At 35.1% G+C, this 18463-nt stretch overlaps 1 protein-coding gene across 5 annotated transcripts in view; it reads right to left on the bottom strand.

Moving 5' to 3' along the window:
• The window catches only part of HEATR5B (HEAT repeat containing 5B), a 107711-nt gene that overhangs the window by 78643 nt on the left and 10605 nt on the right, over positions 1–18463 (bottom strand). For all 5 annotated transcript variants that reach the window (XM_070574050.1, XM_070574053.1, XM_070574051.1 and 2 more), the window contains exons 6-13: positions 10329–10500; positions 8783–8940; positions 7312–7561; positions 5002–5157; positions 4244–4494; positions 2527–2638; positions 1208–1360; positions 54–153 (exon numbers count right to left, since the gene is read on the bottom strand). In XM_070574050.1, the coding sequence (XP_070430151.1) occupies positions 54–153; positions 1208–1360; positions 2527–2638; positions 4244–4494; positions 5002–5157; positions 7312–7561; positions 8783–8940; positions 10329–10500 (1352 nt within the window). The remainder of the gene's footprint in view (positions 1–53; positions 154–1207; positions 1361–2526; positions 2639–4243; positions 4495–5001; positions 5158–7311; positions 7562–8782; positions 8941–10328; positions 10501–18463) is intronic.

Genomic DNA, 18463 nt, shown 5'->3' with positions numbered 1-18463 from the left:
CTGTTCATAAATATATAAAATTGGATGTTAATTTATCATAATTGCTTACTTACTGTGACATCATAGTCATGGCACATTCAATAGGGGTCATCAACTTTCTAATCACATCTTCAGTTAGGAGCTCAGGACAATGTGCAACAAAACTCCTCATTGCTAGATAAAATGTAAAAAGGACAGATTTGAAGCAACTTTTGTGAGGATGAATAAATTTATAAAACTATATGATAGTACTACAGTTCTTAATTATTATAAAATATAAAGTTCTAAAACCAGGTCAAACCAAAAGAAGAACGAATTGCAACCACAGAGAAAAATCATTGGAAAAGGCTAGAAGAAGGGTGAGCAAGACAAATGGAGGGAGGGAACACGTCTGTTAGGGAGATTCCCGTGAGCGGGAATTTTGAGGTCTATAACCCCCTCATGAATTTGGATGACAAAAAGGAAGCAGTTTCAAGACAGAACCAAGAGTGGACATAATGGTCCAGTGAGGAGGAGTATCTTTATTGGCTCTTTAGCAATAGAGCTAAGACTAAAATGCTCTTAGATGTGTGGGAACAAAACTGACACCTTGCCCAGCTGCCCTATGGCTAAGTGTACATCTGTCTCTCACAGTTTGGAAAAGGAAGCACTTTTCACCCTGAGATAAACCAAAAAAAGAACAGGGTCACCCAGTGTAATTCTAGTGCCCAAACTAAATAAAACTTGAGCCTTTCCTATAAGTTGCTGACTCCCAAACAAAAACAATTTTACTCATAATTTTTATAATGTTGATGTCTGAAAAACGTATCATTTGCAGATTTGATAACGTTGGGAGAAAATAGCTGTATGTCCATTACAAAAAGACTAACTGTAAACTCAGTACCTTGGTAATCTTGAGTTTCTTTTTCCTTTAAACACTCACTGGGTTTTCTACGTGGTGACCCAGTGCTTCTTTGATACTGGAAGACTACAACAATTGGGAATTAAGAGGCCTGGGTTCTAGCTCCCGTTTACCACTAACTTGAACCTTCTTTTCAGAGTCTCAGTTTCATTTTCATTATAAAATTAGCAAACTGATGTAGATTATTTATAAATTTTCTAAATCTAAAAATCTACAAATTTATCATTTTATATTAAAATAAAAATTTGAAGTAGTGATTTTCCATCACTTTACAAATATTTTAGTAATAAAATAATATTCTGAAAATACAACCCTTTCGGTTCTTACCACATAAAGCTCCAGCACGACCTTCCAATGTAACCTGCCAGGTGAAGGAATCACCTCGGGCCTTCTCAGCCTCCAATTCCTTTAAAGAACGAGGGAAAACATTTCGCCACAATAACAACATTTTGGGCAGATGGTAACGAACGACAGATGGTCCTAATGGAGAAAATGAGAATGCAAAACCATACATAGCTATAACATACATTACAAACAAAAGTCAAAGAAAAGAGCCCCACACAAACTTTAACAGTGTCTATCATTTCACTCTATCTTTATGACTAATATTGACATTTTCAAAATGTTTCTTATTCAGTGAGTAAAATACATATCTATTAAAGTATAATAAAATTCACCTAAAAAGTAACAATATTTCTGGCATCCAAACATAAAACAAATTCACAAAAAGTAATCTAAAAGAAATTATCCAGATATATTCAGAATGATGGATTATATCTTATCAACGATAAAATACACCTGGGACACATTTTATGATGCCTTTTCTACAAATACATATGTATATAAACAAACACACCCACTCCCACACACATACATACATATATTCTGTCATTTTTGGGGGCAATTTATATGGTTAACTTAGTTTTATGGAGGAGCATAACTAGGAACCTATATTTACATTGCTAAGGAATTCATTTAACATATCATTCAACAGTCTTAGGATAAATTTCTGGAAAAGAGTTACTCCTTTTTATTTTCTTTAGAAAACCAGGTCCAAGTATAATTTCCAAAAGGGAGATGCTTAAGGCGGTAACTTTTAGTGCACACACACACTTTCTATAGCAGAAGCTAAACATGTGAACTACAAAAATAGGCCAACCTCATCACAATCATAACATGTATTTCTGTTCTACATACAACGCTAAACTTTGCCTGCATCTCAGATGTGTCACAGCACTGAGGAAAGTGAAGCGTATAACAATAAGCCTCAAGAGAGCAGCACCGAAAATACTGTTTAAACGTGATTTTATCACCCTACTAAAATCACGTCACTGGTCCTTACTTTGGGGATGGAATGTGCTCCCCATACTCTCATCTTTTTTGATGAAAACCAAGCTAATGAGTTAGACCATGGCTATCCTGATGGTAAACGTGAAACTTTGCCAACAATTTTCTCATTAAATGTACTTAAGCAGCAATTACCAAAAAGAAAAACCTACTACAAAATAACAGGGAAAACATCGTTAGCATTTTACAACCTCATTCAAAGTCCAGAATGTGAAGTTTAATACTTTTAAATTAAATTTTCTTTATAGTCTACTGACAGTTATAAAATAAGACAAAATTCTACTCAAATATAATTATACCTAAAGTCATAAGTGCTCCAAGTAAAAGCCATCCAGCTTGGGTGCGCTGTAAAGACAGCCTGCTATTTTGGGCAGCGGTTCGTAAGAGATCTTCAGCAATACTAACTACCATCTGCAAGAGAAATTCAGAATTGGATTTTAATTTAAGCAAGTTAAAGAAATCAAATAAGAAGATACATAGCTAGTATACATTATTTAAAAAGTTGTCCCTTTTTTGTTGCTGTTACCATGTTTTTAAAGAGGCAGCATGAAGATCTACTCAATTGTGATTGCACTGCTCACTCGGAGGAGACCCAGAACCGCACAGCAGATTAGAGGGAGCTCGGGAGCCAGAAGGCCTGGGTTTATACGCCAGCATTGTCATTTCCCAGCTTTCTGACTTGGGACAATTTCATCTCCCTGCCTCAGGTCCCTCACTGCTAAAACAGGAATAATAGGAGTGCCAACCTCACTCTTGTGAGGATTAAATAAATTAACACAACATGGCACTCAGAACAGTGCACGTCCATGTCATCACTAAATAAACAGTATTATTACTAGTAGTAGTATCCTAAATTCAAAGATTTGTTGAACTCCTATTATGCATCTGCTATTAAGCTAATCTTATGGCACTCATAGTCTTAGAGAGATAAGACACAGGAAAAATGGGAAGTAACAAACAGCAAATGATTAAATGACAAAATAATAATACAAATGTAGTAGTGGCCAGCAAAGAGAAAAGTTATGATAGACTGAGTAGCTTTAAAGAGATTTCATGAGAGAGATGGAACTTGAACTGGGCCTCTAAACAAGTAGATAAACTTGGTACAGGTCAACAAGAAGGGGAATGAAATTCTAATGTAAGAGATTAGCATGAAGAAAGGCATGATGGCTGAAAAAAGCATGGGAAGAAACCAAGATGACTAGTCTGACTAGAGCAGTGAGAAATTAGAATGAAAGGGTAAAACGAAGGCAAATTATGAAAGCACCAGTTTACCAGGTGGTTATATTTTATCTTCTGAGTACTGGGTAGTCCCTAAGGGTCTCTGAGCAAATGTGGAATATGAAAGTGGTGTGGGAGAGACCGGAAAAGACTTCAAGAAGAATAATCAAGGAGGAGGCAACTGTATGACAAAGGGAGATGGAAGCCTGGATTCAAGTGGTAGCTATGGAACTCCCAGGAACGAAGGGACATGGGCCCAATGACCCGGAAAAAATAAGAATTGAAAAATGTAGCCCCAATCTGCCTATGTAAAATTGCAAATAATATTTATATAAACTCTTAGAACTCCTGAGAAGAAAACCATGATAGAAGTATAAGGTATCATAGAAAGAAAACGAAAAGAAGAAACTGATTCATGAAAACCATTCAGGTTTTATTAAGTATTAACAAAATGCTAAATATGGCAATAGTATTTTTTCCTGACATTTTGAATATAGCAATGTGAATTTTTATTTCTAAAAGCTCAAAGAAAAGCTCTGGTTTCTAAGGGTTTTTTCTCTAAATTATAAAATGATACTACAACCAGACAAAACCCATCATTCCTATATCAGAACTAAATATCAAATTTTAATTAGAGTCCATCAACTCCACATTAGCAGAATGCTCTATTTTACCTTATCATAGAAAAAAACAGCTGTCATTTGATCACCTAGTTCAACATTAAACACAGATGTTTAATAAATAAAGACTAAAACCCACACAACAGCACTTACAATTCTAGGATCTCTGCCATACCTTTCCCTTAGCATGAGGAATGCCCAAAGGGCACTGATGGACTCCACCTAACAAAGCAGCCATTGCAAAACTGTACCCACTAACAGCTTCTGGTGAAGTTTTCAAGTTGTTGAGCCGTTCTGCACATCTGTCTAGAAATGGCGTCAACTGGAAAGGTAACGCCACGGCCACACAGCGCAGACACCAGGCAGCAGCAAGTCGAGCTGCCATAGTTGGGTGAAGAAGCACTGAAGTCACAGTCTCCAGAAGTCCTAAAAGAAATACGCAAAAAATTACTCTTTAATGACGTCCATTTCAGGAATTTAGAAGATTATGTATAACACAATCATCAAAATCATAATTATTACAGTTTTACAGAGACACTTTCAGAACTTCGCCCCAAAAAAATATATTAGCTCATAAACAGTGGAGTACTTTAAAGAAACATTTTCTAGAAAGAACGCAGTACCATTACATCCAATAAAATACAAACGTTGATGTAAAATTACATGAAAGTGTTTGATAAATTTTAGCCAATTATTAGAAACAAAACTACCATGACTGTTTTTGATTTGTCGCCCAAAACTTTACTTCAATATTTAACTTAAGATTCACTATCGCAGTAAATCCTAAATAAATGCCAACTGTTAACAAATAATCTAAACTGCTAATTATGATGATCAGCAACTGATGATAAGCAATCAGTAGTTAAATATCAATCACATCTATGACATTGAAAATAGTGAAAAAATATTCCACCATACAAATGAATACCATACCTATGGATGCTTCCTGAATAAGAGGGGATGCCGTGGCATTTAGGCTCTGCACCAGGCTCCCGAGCTCCTGTAGGGCACAGACCATCACGTGCTGGCTGGCGGCGATGTCTGCTGCTCCAGATTTGTTTTCACCACTAGTGTCATTCACTACTGCTTCTAGAAACCCAAAATCAGGTATTTGATGTGGGTGAATTAAATTGTGATATAATTTCTTTGATCTATACTATTTATGTTTTTAAATCATACCAGTTGATGCCTAAGTGTTAAGAACTCTGTATGTAGTTATTTCTCAGCAGAAAACTTGTACAAATAAACACTGAAGTGACTTAAAAACACTGTTTAATGACTCAGGACAATGCTATATATACTGAGGTATTCTGTCTGCTTCTAGGAACACAACCTAACTTTAGTAAGCAGTAACAAACCATAGTTTGTTACACAGTAACAAAAGCACAGGCTCTGGAGAAAGAAGATTTGCGTTCAAATCCCAATTCCACCAGTCATGTTAGCAATGTGACATTGGACAAGATACTCAACTTATCTAGGTCTCAAGTTCCTCATCTTCTGAAAAGGTTAAGTGCCTATCTCAAAGGGTATTGTGATGATTAAAAAGTCAGTTCGTATAAAGAATATAGACAATGCTACCCCCAATACACATTCAGTAAATGTTAGCAGCTATTATTGTTACTGTACTAATACTGCTATTTAATACTGCTGCAATTGCTATTAAGTGCTGCAATATATCGGTAACATCATTGTCAAATTACTGACCAGAAAGCAGATTTATAAGGAAAGTGCCTTTAGAATTTCTTATTGGGATGTTCCTCAAACTTCCCACTAGCTTTGCTGTCCCCTTTCCCCACCTTTTAACTTCCACTAGAATTGAAATGTATTTAACAGGAGACAACTAAAGATTCTTTGTCAAATTACTAATTGAGAATATATTCTGGCCCATAAATCCCAGATATATAGCATTGTATTTAATTCTGCTTTTAGGATTTTTAAAACCCAATGGCTAATCTATGGCCTTGAGATGAATAACCCTTAAATGACAGTAAAACTTTCTTACCATTTTTGCATTCATTATGAATTAATAGACTATAAACTATACAATACAGAATAACACAATATAACAGATTAATATATTATGGACTTAAATAAATACCTCTTTTCTTCTTAGATATTTCTGGACTTGGAAATGCATGAACTCTATCTTTTGATTACTAAATTATAAGCTCCCTGAACAGGTGTTATTTGTGTGTAGCTCACTATTCTACTCCCACCATTTGGCACTCAAATACTTCTTCAATGAATCAATGTATAAATATTTTTCACATTGTGAACCTAGAACAGATTATTTTTACATATCTAAAGAACAACAGCTCATTAATTTAAACACCCTTAGTTCACAAATTATAACTTTCAGTTAGCCCCAGGCATTTAAAAAATGGTTTGCTTATTAAGCACAAAAACTATAACTAAACCATTTGTGAATTTATTTTTATTAATTTTATAAAATATTTAATATGTATTCTCTAAGTATAAAGTACTGATATTATCTATTCATTAAATTCTTATTTCTAAAGACCACTATTAGGCAATATAATTTGCTTGATTAAAATTAATGCATATTCCCAACAGTGACAAAAATAAACAGTCTTACAGAATTTGTATTTTACCTTGCATTAGTTCCCTAATTGAACTGTAAGCTCCATGAAGGCAGAAACTTTATCCCATTCATCATTCAAACCCCAAATTACCACTTTGCACTCTCAAATGCTCAATAACTATTTGTTAAACTGAAAAAATTATAAAATTGACATTTCTTAGAAAAGGATTTCTTTTAATTATGGATTACTGAGGTTTCACAGTATAACCATAGAGGGCTAATAACCACCTGTAACTGTTCCTCTCTAGGTCTTCATATTAAGTCTATTATGGGAGGGAAAAAACAATAACGTGTTTATAAAACAACAGGCTTCAGGCAGAAAAATCATAATAGATTACCTCTTAAAGATAGCAAACCAAGGTGCTGCTGCACACCAAGAGAGCTATAAAATCAATGAAGTTACTAGAAATAAAACAAAAACCCTAACCTTACAAACATGCTACCCAAATCTTGAAAAACTCTATTTCATTGTAATTATTTGTTGTTTTAAAATGAAATGAGTACTGAATAAAAATGACTATTAAAACACAGTCCAGAAAGAGATATGAACTAAACAGATCTATTAGTATTTACTAAGAATAACAATAAAGACCTAAACAACTAAGGTAATCAACAACACCCATTATGATATCAATTCTTACCTACTGCTTTCATTTGTTTTCCAATAGCTTGGCATATTTCTTTGGCAGCTGCAATCTGGGCTTTTTCACCTAGCAAACTGCCCACGGTAGCTCTTAGGATAAAGGAGACACATCGTCTTGAATACACAGCCTCTACGTGGGTTTGTGTTGCCCGAGGGTGGGAAACCAGATCAAGGACATGCGACAAGAATGTAGCAAAGCTACGCTCCAACCATTGACCACCCAATGTTGTTACAAAAACAACATATGCCTATAAATAGATGAAGATACAACCTCAGGTACATTTACATAAATAAACTGAAATTACAGATAAAGCAACTACAGAAATAACTGGTGATGGCATGCAACACAAATATTTGAGATTAAAATTGAGAAACTTGAGATCTTTTTAACACTTCTAGCATAGGAATTTCTGGTAGACGTATCTTTTGACTAAAAACAATTCTTAGGAAAATAGCTTCATGAAGGACACAGAGAGTGGTGAGGAAAGAAAAGCTGAAATTACCCTGGTGATGAAGAAGGTAAGAGGTCATAGGAATAAGAAAATCCTAACATCCTAAATAAAAACTAACCTAGAACTACAAAACCTTTGCTTAAGACTGCAAGACAAAATGGTTTACTTCTATTTTACACTAGTTTCTGGAACAAGGTATAGTTAGCAAGATTTTGACTAAGATCAAAGGAACCATTTCAACTTACTAAGTGTTAATTATTACTAGATCATTAAGCATAATATCTTATTTGGTGTTACCTCTTATTTGCAAATTGTAATTCCAAGTCAGCTTTGATTTCATAATTACATTGGTGATTAATCAGTGATGATAAATCAAAGTATTAATCAATATTTTTAGCTATAAGGTCATTGGAGAACATTAACATCTAAATGCCTCAAGCTACCTGAATACAATTTCATTTAAAACTGATTTATTTTACATCAATTTTCTGCCAAGTAAAATTTGGGAAAATTTTCTTAGATATTTATAATACATATATTAGACATAGGCTTATTTATACATCGTTATGTATCCACCTTTTCATATAAGCATCTATTTATTTTTTTATTTTTTATTGTTTTTAAGTTTTTTTCTATTTTTCCTTTTTCTCCCCAAAGCCCTCCAGTACATACTTGCATACTTTTTTTAGTTGTGAATCCTTCTGGTTGTGGCATGTGGGACACTGCCTCAGCTTGGCTTGATGAGCAGTGCCATGTCCGTGCCCAGGATTCAAACCAGTGAAACCCTTGCCCATTGAAGCAGAGTGCGCGAACTTAACCACTCAGCCATGTGGCCGGCCCCTAAGCATCTAATTTAGAATTTGAATGTAATTGATTCATTTGGTAAAAAAAAAATGTTTCAAAAGAAATCAGACAATATTAAAAATCTCTCTGTGTGTGCTGTTACTTAGCGAGAGCCTTCCAAGAAATTTCACAAGTGATATGAACAGAATTCTTTTACACATACATATTACAAACCTGTGTAACTCCAACTCTCACTTCACGATTAACAGACCCTCCAACTTTTAACATTTCTCCACCACTCTTTAAGAAACCTGACCCTCCACGTAGAAATCCTGTGGCCATGAGTTCCAAGACTTCATCAAAAGTCGCTCGCTTCACATTCTGGCGCATTACTTTCAGGAAGAAAAGTAAATTCATAAGCAAATATATTTTGCTATTAGTTAAATAATATTTTCTAATAATCTAGCTTTAAAATTCAAGTAATTATTTTAAAAAATACTTTTACTATAAAGGAGTAGGTCATTTAGGTCATTTAGTTTTCTTATAAACTTAAAATGTACAATGTACTTGTAAAAACGAACATTGAAGCAAAAAATACTAAGAAAAATGGAAGGAGCTAGAAATCAAAAGCAATTCAATAAATCTACGCACAAATAGTCTAATAATTATGTTAACGTTGACATGTGTAACACAGGAGAAAGCACACAGCACATACTGCTAACTGATCACAGCCCTCATTCTCAACTGAGATGGACACAAAGAAACTGTCAAGACCATGCTTCCTACACAACAGTTACCAACCAATGTATTAAATGTCACTGGACTGCAACCAACTTGCCATCCCTGGTACAGAAAAAGTCCTTTCATATAAAGTAGCAAACAATCCTCAAAAAATTCTGTAGGAGAGGCATAAAGCTCACGATTAAATATGTAGGCTTTGGAATTGGACTGCCTGAGTTTCAATTTCAGTTCTGACACTTAATAGAACACAAATTACACCCTCTCTCTAAGCCTCAATTTCCTTGTTTACACAATGGGAATAACAAGAGTACTTACTTTTGTAAGGATTAAAATAAAACAATTCTGTTATATGCTTAATTCAGTGCCTGGCACATAGTTAGCACTTAATAAATGTTACCTATTATCATTATCATCATCTAATTCATGGATTGACACAATTATCATTAAAGATGAAGAGACAAAGACAGGGTTTCACAGCTAATAAACATAAGAGCTAAGACTTGAATCTACAACATCTGATTGTCTTTCTACTATACAGAGATGGAGCAGGGGTGGGGACTACACAGTGTCTACTCACGACTGTCCAGGAAGCACCTCTATGGAACTGGGAGGCACTGCAGGAGTCGCAAGAAAAATCAACGCTGCCTCTGATTCTACTTACAATAATAGTCAAGAAAAACTGAAAAATAATACTATGCTATAAATGGGGATCTACTCATGAGATTGAAAGTAGAAAGCATATAAAGTGCGAAATTCCAATCCCTTGAAGAGAATACAAAACCATTTCATAACTCTTGTTCCATGTCCAACATACTTGCTACATATTATCCTATATATTATCAACACAAAAAATGTCTTGACTATATCAAGGAAAATGCCATTTGGGTACCTCCATTTTATGAAAAAGTAGACAAAGATACCTAACAATTTAAATCCTTTAAAGTGACTTGTGTATTAGTAATAACTCATTTAGAAGGAAGTGTTCCATATACCTTCAAATAACCTTTTACAGTCTACATCAGGAGTTGGCAAACAATACCTGTTGCTTGTTTTGGCATCAATGCTGTAGCCATGACTGTTCCTAAGAGTTTGGACACTGCCACTCGTACCCCATAATTTGAGTTTTCCAAAGCCTTAAAGCAGAGAGTAGCTATATTTTCCAGTTCAGCAGTCCACATGAACACAGCTTCATTCTGTAGCTCTAGTAGACACTGGAATTTAAAAAAAGAAAAAAGTAAATCCCATCCTACAACTTGCACATCCAGACATGGAGCAGTAAGAACCAGATTTACTCACTCTCCTAAAATAACTAAAAAATTGGACAAACTAAATCAAACACTATTGTGCAAGACATTGGACATGAGGCAATGAAGGATAGTGATCCTTAAGAGATGGAAAACAAACCAAGTGAACCCTACAACTGTCCCAGCTTACAGCCTTGAGAGAGTTTCCAGCACTTGTGAAGAAACGTTTAACACTAGACTCCTATATTAGAAAGAAGAAAGATCTCAAACCAATAACCTCAGCTTCTACCTTAAGAAACTAGATGACGTACAGCAAATTTAACACAAAGAAAGCAGGGAGAAAAGGAAATAATACAGATAAGAGAGGAAATCAATGAACTAGAAAACTAAAAAAGAGAAGAAATGAAACCAAAAGCTGCTTCTTTTGAGAGGACCAACAAAAGTGATACATCTCTAGCCAGACAGATGGGGAGAGAGAGAGAGAGAGAGAGAGAGAAGACACAAATTACCAAAATTAGAAATGAGAGAGGTCACATTACTACAGATTCAATATATTAAAAGGACAACGGGAATATAATAAACTTTATAACAATAAATTTGACAACTTAGATGAAATAGACAACTCAAGAAGACAGATAACCTAAATAACCTAATATCTATTTTAAAAATTGAATTTGTAGTTTAAAATCTTCCCCCAAAGAAAACTGCAGGCCCAGAGAGCTATATTGGTGAATTAACCAAATGTTTAAGTAAGAAATAATACCAATTCTATACAAACTCTTCTAGAAAACTGAAGAGAAAGTATACTTCCCAACTCATATTATGAGGTGAGTCTCACCCTGATAGTGAAATCTGACAAAGACACTACAAGACAAGAAAACTACACACCAATATCCCTCATTAACAGAGGTACAAAAATCCTAAACAAACTTTCAGCAACTCTAAACCAACAATATATAAAAAGGATAATATGTCATGATGAAGTGGGGTTTAGCTTAGAAATGAAAGATTGGTTAAAATTGTAAAACTAATCAATGATATTGATTAGCAAACTAAAAAAGAAAAGTAATACAATCCTCTCAATACACACTGAAAAAGCATTTTACAGACTATAAGTAAAACTGGGGAAGCTGAACAAGATCAGTGGATTGGGTCAATGCCAATACTGTATTATTATACTTGTTTCAATACTGTACTACACTTCTGCAAGACAGAACCATTGGGGGGAAGTGGGTAAAAGTTTATAAAGACCTCTCTGTATTATTTCTTACAATTGCATGTAAATCTACAAATATCTTAAAATAAAAAATTTAATTAGAAAACAGAAACAACAAAAACAACACAATAAATTAAATTTAAAACAAAAGGCATTTGACAAAATCCAACATCCATTCCTGATAAAACCTCTTAGCAAGTTAGGAATACAAAGGAACTTCCTCGACGTGATAAACATCATCAAGAAAAACCGACAGTTGATCACAGTTAATGGGGAAGGACTGAATGTTTTCCCTGTAAGGATCTGGAATAAGACAAGGATGTCTGCTCTCATGTTTTCTACTCAACTTTGTATTGAAGGATCTAGCCAGAGCAATAAAGCAAAAAAAAGAAAGAAAGAAAGAAAGAAAAGGTATTCATATTAGAAAAGAAGTAAAACTGTCTTCATATTCTCAAGAAGGTAACATGATTGTCTACATAGAATATCTGATAGGACTAATAAATCAGATTAGCAAGGTTGATGGATATAAGATCAAGGTACAAAAATCAATTGCATTTCCATGTTAGTAATGAACAATTAGAAAAAATCAATACCATTTAAAATAGCATTAAAAATATGAAATAATTCAGGACAAATCTGGCAGAAGATATGCAAGATCTGTACACTGGAAACCACAAAATGTTACTAACAGAAATCAAAGAAGACCTAAATGAATGGAGAGATATATCATGTTCATTGGCTGGAATACTTAATATTTTTAAGAAACTGATAAGGTAATTCTAAAATTCATATGGTAATGCAAATGACATAGAATAACCAAAACTATTTTGAAAAAGAACAAAGTTGGAAGGTTAACACTATCTGGTTTCAAGACCTATTTATCAAGGTATAGTCATCAAGAAAGTGTTATTGACATTAAGACAAAAAATAGACCAACGGAACACGATAGAGTCCAAAAATAGACATGTAAATGGACAACCAATTTTCAACAAAGGTGTAAAGGCAATTTAGTGAAGAAAAGATAGTATTTTCAACATGGTGCTGGAACAGGTGGATATCGATATACAAAAAAAAAAAGAATTTTGATTCACACCTTACACCATATAAAAATATTAACTCAAGAGTGACATCAGCAACGTGGCAGAGTGAACTGTTCCCTTTGTCTCTCTCCCCTCAAACTACAACTAAATGTACATTTATTGATCAGTGGAGGATACCTACACAGCATATCAGGATGCCTGAGAGACCCACACAGCCATACATCTGAAGGGGGATGGACTACCCCCGGGCAGGTAACAGAGATAGATGAGCACTCTCCAGCCTCCCAGCAGCCCTGTACACACGTGCAACTGCTTTCCTGGCTGGAGCACTCATAGCACTGCCGTGGCCCAGAGGGTGGGAGTGCACCTCAGCATGACTGCAGGAACAGGTAATGGCAGCCCTGAGCTCCTGTGTGATCGCTTTCTTGTCTAGCACGAAAGCCCACAGTGCCACTGCATCTGCAGGGAGCAGACCAGGCTTGCACCCAGTGAGGAGGTCCCACCCACCAAAGATAACTGCTGGTGCAACCTAGAAGGAGACAGCAGTGGATCTGCAGGCCCAGGGTAACAAGTTCCCAGCTGCCATGAATGCCCATAGTACTGCTGCAGCCCTGAAGTGGGGAGCATGTCTTGGTGGGACTGTGGGAGCAGGTGGTGGCAGCCCTGAGTCCCCACATGATCACTTTCCGATTTGGTGAGAGAGCCCACAGGGCAGCTGTGGTCCGAGGGAGTGGTGCAGGCTCAGACAGGCACAGCTGACAGGGATTGCGGCAGGCTCAGAATACACAGCTCTTGGCCCCCTCCCCTAGTGGCGACAGGTGGAATCTGCAACCAGATACTATCATTATGCGAAGGCACAAATCTACCACATCAAATAGAATGAAGAAGTATATTAATACTCCAGACCAGAAGGAAAAGACAAACACCCAAAAATCAATCCTGAAGGCACAAAAATCTACAGTCTAAATGACTGAGAATTCAAAACAGCTATCACAAAAAAACTCAACAAGTTACAAGAGAACTCAGAAAGACAGTTCACTGAAATCAGGAACAGAATTAATGAACAGAGGGAATTCTTCACAAAAGAGATTGGAACTATAAAGAAAAACCAATCAGAAATGTTGGAGATGACAAACACAGTGAATGAGTTAAAAATCTGCAGTCCTTAAATAAAAAAGCTGGTATTATGGAAGACAGAATTAGTAACTTAGAGGATAGGAATATAAAAATGGTTCAGATAGAGCAGGAGAGAGAACCAAGACTAAAAAGAAATGAAGAAATTCTCTGAGAAACATCCAACTCAATTAGGAAATGCAACATAAGGATTACAGGTATTCCAGGGGGAGAAGAGAGGGAGAAAGGAGCAGAGAGTTTGTTCAAAGAAATAATAGCTGAGAACTTCCCAAACCTGGGGAAGGAGCTAGAAATACAAGTAAAAGAACCTAATAGAACTTCTAAGTACATCAATGTAAAAAGACCTTCTCCAAGGCATATATCAGTAAAACTGGCAAAAGTCAATGACAAAGAAAAAATAGTAAGGGCAGCAAGGCAGAAGAAAATAACCTACAAAGAAACCTCTATCAGGCTTTCAGCAGATTTCTCAACAGAAACCTTATAGGCTAGGAGAGAGTGGAATGATATATTCAAAATTCTGAAAAACAAAAACTTTCAGCCAAGAATACTCTATCCAGCGAAAATTTCCTTCAGATATGATGGAGAAATAAAAACTTTCCCAGATAAAAGCTGAAGGAGTTCATTGCCACAAGACACACCATGCCCCACCCCCCAAAAGATACAATCAAGAAGGCCCTCATACTCGAAAAAAAAAAAAAAGAAGGGGTTTACCAAACCTTGTGCAAGGAAATGAATATGCAGAAAAAATCAGAAAACTGCAACTCTTTCAGAAGAGATTAGCAAACACTTAATTATAATGTTAAAGATAAAGGGAAGGAAAGCATTAAGAATAAATATAATCACTTCATTTTAACCACAAACTCACAACACAAAACAGAATAAAGTGTGACAACAGAATAACTTAGAAGGAGAGGAGGGAGAGGATGGAACCTGCTGAGACTAAGGGAATAAGAGACTATCAGAAGACGGACTGTTTCATCTATGAGATCTTTTATACAATCCTCACGGTAACCACTAAACAAAAAATCAGAACAGAGACACAAATAATAAATAAACAGAAAAACTGAGAAAACCATCACAGAGAGCCACCAAACTGAACTGGCAGTCTGAAATACACGTGACAAGAAACAAGGGGAACAAAGAACAACCAGAAAACAAGTGATAAAATGGCAGAATTAAGTCCTCATATATCAATAGTCATTCTAAATATAAAAGGATTGAATTCCCTAATCAAAAGACACAGAGTGGCGGGATGGATTAAAAAACAACACCAACAATATGCTGCCTCCAGGAAACACATCTCAATTCCAAAGACAAACAAAGGCTTAGAGTGAAGAGATGGAAGACGATACTCCAAGCTAACGGCAAACAAAAGAAAGCTTGTGTTGCATATTTATATAAGACAAAGTAGACTTCAAGACAAAAAACACAATAAGAGACAAGGAGGGGCACTATATAATGACAAAACGAACACTCCCCTAAGAGAACATAACACTTATAAATATATATACACCTAACACAGGAGCACCGAAGTACACAAAAAAACTATTAATTGATCTAAAAGGAAATATTAACAGCAACACAATAGAAACAGAGCACCTTAACATACCACTTTCATCAATGGATAGATCAACCAGACAGAAAGTCAACAAAGAAATAAGGGAACTAAATGAAAAACCAGACCAGATGGACTTAATAGACATATATAGAACACTCCATCCAATATTAGCAGAAAATACAATCTTCTCCAGTGCACACAGAATATTCTCAAAAATACACCATATGTTGGGAAACAAGGAAAGCCTCAATAAATATTTGAAGATTGAAATCATATCAAGCATCTTTTCTGACCAAAATGCTATGAAACTAAAAATCAACTACAAGAAAAAAGCTGGGAAAGTGACAAACATGTGGAGACTAAACAACAAGTTACTGAACAACCAATGGCTCACTGAAGAAATTAAAGGAGAAATCAAAAAATATCTGGAGACAAATCAAAATGAAAATACACCATACCAACTCATATGGGATGCAGCAAAAGCAGTCATAAGAAGGAAATTCATAGCAATTCAGGCCCACCTTAACAAACAAGAAAAAATCTCAAATAAGCAACCTTAAACTACACCTAACATAACTAGAAAAAGAAGAACAAACAAAGCCCAAAGTCAGCATAAGGAAGGAAATAATAAAAATAAGAGCAGAAATAAATGAAATTGAAACCAAAAAAAAAAAAAAATAGAAAGGATCAATAAAGTAAGAGCTGGTTCTTCAAGAAGATAAACAAAAAATTGACAAAGCCTTAGCCAGACTAAGAAATGAAGTGAGAAGGCTCAAATAAATAAAATTAGAAATGAAAGAGGAGAAATTACAATGGATACCACAGAAATATAAAGCACTGTAACAGAATACTAAGAAAAACTATATGCTAACAAATTGCACAATCTAGAAGAAATGGATAAATTCTTAGACTCATACAACCTCCCAAAACTGAATCAAGAAGAAATAGAGAATGTGAATACACCAATCACAAGCAAAGGGATTGAAACAATAATCAAAAACCTCCCCAAAAATAAAAGTCCAGGACCAGATGGCTTCTCTGGAGAATTCTACCAAACATTTAAAGAAGATTTAGTACCTATCCTTCTCAAACTATTTGAAAAAATTGAAGATGATGCAACACTTCTTAACATGTTTTACAAGGCCAACATCACCCTGATCCCAAAGCCAGTCAAGGACAAAAGAAAGAAGGAAAAGTACAGGTCAATATCACTGATGAACATGGATGCAAAAATCCTCAAAAAAATATTAGCAAACTGAATAAAAAGCAATACACTAAAAGAATATACAGCATGATCAAGTGGGATTTACCAGGGACAAAGGGATGGTTCAACATCTGCAAATCAATTAATGTGATACACTACATTAACAAAATGAGGAATAAAAATCACACAATCATCTCAATAGATACAGAGAAAGCATTTGAAAAGATCCAACATCCATTTATGATAAAAACTCTCAATGAGTATTGGAGGAAAATACCTCAACATAATAAAGGCCATATATGACAAACCCACAGCCAACATCATACTCAATGGGGAAAATCTGAAACCCATCCCTCTGAGAACAGGAACAAGACAAGGGTGCCCACTCTTGTCACTCTTAGTCAACACAGTACTGGAGGTTTTGGCCAGAGCAATTAGGCAAGAAAAAGAAATAAAAGGTATCCAAATTGGCGAGGAAGAAGTGAAACTCTCACTGTTTGCAGACAACACGATTTTATATATAGAAAACCCTAAAGAATCCATTGGAAAACTATTAGAAATAATCAACAACTAGAGCAAAGTTGCAGGGTACAAAATCAATTTAGAAAAATCAGTTGCATTTCTATGTTGTAATAATGAACTAACAGAAAGAGAACTGAAGAATACAATCTCATTTAGAATTGAAGTCAAAAGAATATAATATCTAGGAATAAATTTAACCAAGGAGGTAAAATATCTATACAATGAAAACTATAAGACTTTATTAAAAGAAATCAATGATGACATAAAGAAATGGAAAGATATTCCATGCACATGGATTGGAAGAATAAAGATAGTTAAAATGTCCATATGCCTAAAGCAATCTAGAGATTCAGTACAATCCCAATGACGTTGTTTATGGAAATAGAACAAAGGATCCTAAAATTCATATGGGGCAACAAAAGACCCCGAATAGCTAAAGCAATTCTGAGAAAAAAGAACAAGGCTGGAGGCATCACAGTCTCTGACTTCAAAATATATTACAAAGCCATAGTAATCAAAACAGCATGGTAATGGTACCAAAACAGACACACAGATCAATGAACACAATTGAAAGCTCAGAAATAAAACTACAAATCTACAGACAGCTAATCTTCTCAAAGGAGCTAAGAACATACAATGGAGAAAGGAAAGTCTCTTCAATAAACGGTTCTGGGAAAACCAGACAGCCACATGCAAAAGAATGAAAGTAGACCATTATCTTGCACCATACACAAAAATTAACTCAAAATGGATCAAAGACTTGAAGGTAAGAGCTGAAACCATAAAACTCCTAGAAGAAAATATAGGCAGTACACTCTTTGACATAAGTCTTAGAAGGATCTTTTTGAATACAATGTCTACTCCAGCAAGAGAAACAAAAGAAAAAATAAACAAATGGGACTTTATCAGACTAAAGAGCTTCTGCAAGGCAAAGGAAACCAGGAACAAAAGGAAAAGACAACCCACTAACTGGGAGAAAATATTTGCAAACCATATATCCGACAAGAGGTTAGTCTCCAAAATACATAAAGAACTCATACAACTCAACCATAAAAAAACAAACAACTCAATCAAAAAATGGGCAGAGGATATGAACAGACATTTTCCCAAAGAAGATATACAAGATGTTCAGCATCACTAATCATCAAGGAAATGCAAATCAAAACCACAATGAGTTATCACCTTATACCTGTTAGAATGGCTATAACTACGAAGACAAAAAAATAACAAATGTTGGAGAGGATGTGGAGAAAATG

The sequence above is a fragment of the Equus przewalskii genome, chromosome 14 (genome assembly GCF_037783145.1).
Source record: "Equus przewalskii isolate Varuska chromosome 14, EquPr2, whole genome shotgun sequence".
Lineage (NCBI taxonomy): Eukaryota > Metazoa > Chordata > Mammalia > Perissodactyla > Equidae > Equus > Equus przewalskii.
The sequence above is the reverse complement of the archived record's forward strand: the minus strand, read 5'-3'. Positions and strand labels throughout refer to the sequence as shown.